Source organism: Epinephelus moara, chromosome 21 (assembly GCF_006386435.1).
Source record: "Epinephelus moara isolate mb chromosome 21, YSFRI_EMoa_1.0, whole genome shotgun sequence".
In the NCBI taxonomy this organism is placed as follows: Eukaryota; Metazoa; Chordata; class Actinopteri; order Perciformes; family Serranidae; genus Epinephelus; species Epinephelus moara.
This window is the reverse complement of record NC_065526.1, coordinates 5,433,554-5,435,004: the sequence shown is the minus strand read 5'-3', so window position 1 is coordinate 5,435,004 and position 1,451 is coordinate 5,433,554. Positions and strand designations below refer to the sequence as shown.

General features: G+C 40.7%; 1 protein-coding gene across 1 annotated transcript in view; it reads right to left on the bottom strand.

Moving 5' to 3' along the window:
- Window positions 1-1,451, bottom strand: part of pcmtd1 (protein-L-isoaspartate (D-aspartate) O-methyltransferase domain containing 1) — a 26,647-nt gene that overhangs the window by 11,008 nt on the left and 14,188 nt on the right. Inside the window, exon 3 of the mRNA XM_050032390.1 lies at window positions 741-843. Coding sequence (XP_049888347.1) covers window positions 741-843 — 103 coding nt within the window. The remainder of the gene's footprint in view (window positions 1-740; window positions 844-1,451) is intronic.

The window sequence follows — 1,451 nt, the reverse complement described above, 5'->3', positions numbered from 1 at the left end:
GGGAGAGAACCTCACTGCAGCCTGTTTTATTTTGTTCTGAAAATCTCAGCGTGCAGCCTCGTTCTGTGGACGATAAACGAGGTGCAGACTTCCTTCGTTGTCACCGCTGATGAGGAAATAGACGGAGCAGTGAGTGACAACAACCCCGCCCACATGTAACTGTTTGCGGTGGAAACGCTAGGGTCTAGGTAACATGTCTGAAAGGTTACTTTTGGTTCCAAAGGTACCATATTGAAAGTGTTTGGTGGAAACGGGGCTTTATACTGTTCGGTTATTTATTGCATCATACTTGCGGAGCGCAGAGCAAAGATGGAGCAGCAGAATGACAGGCGCAGTGAAGTGAAACTTAACCTTCAGTGCACCGGGTCTAAAGTTTGCATTCACTCACAAACTGCTCCTCTCATCAGTCAATCTGATCTGATCAGCTCTGATCACACTGACTGATCATATATCGAACACCACAAACTGCTGCAGAGGGAACAAAGAAGTCATGAGGACAGTTCCACCTGTGCTGTGTTCATTGACCTGCAAAAACCTCAGAACTTAAAAGGGACACAGACTGATACACAAAGACAAACAGGCAATTAAACAAAAAAGGAACCATAAGAAACTTAGCGACCACCTGTCATCAGCTACACACACACACACACATTTTAACTCTGTGGGAAACACTGCTCTCTGCAAGACAGCAAATCAGCGTATTTGCCAAAATGAAACATTCCTTTAAAGCATGTACTTACTTATCAAAGCTGTCACTATTCTTTATGAAATCATCCAGTTTCTCTCTGGCATATTCAACCACGTCCTTATGGAGCTCAACTCCATGGTTCACACCAAATGGCCCTGGTTAAAAAAGACACAACAGGAACAATATTTTCATTGAAGAACAATCATAGCATTACCTGCTTCCTACTGGGGTGTCATGTTGAGCTGAACTGTTTAATGCTTTCATTGACTGACACAAGAAGTTAATTTGCACCTATGTTGACAATTGAATAGTTATTTAAGTATTTTTTTCTGGCAAATCTGCCAAATGTACCGAGTCTGTTTGTTTTAAATGATAATGAACTAAATTTTTATGAGTTTTGGACATTAACAAGATGAGTAATTTGTAGATTGTCCCTCAGGCTTTAGGAAACTGTGATGGGCATCTTCCACCTTTTACAGACCAAATAATTATTCTGTAAATCAGGAAAATAATCTGCTTAAAAACAATTATGAAAAATAATCCTTGCAATGCTATTGTCACTGACTACGTTTACATGCACACTAATATCTTACTATATAATGACGAAAACTCTGTCTGTGTGTCTGTTCCACGTTTTTCTCCTCACTGACTTGGTTAATCCATGTGAAATTTGGCACAGTGGTAGAGGGTCATGGGAGGATGCCAATGAAGCAATATTACATCAATTGGCCAAAGGGGGGCGCTATAGCAACCGATTGAAATT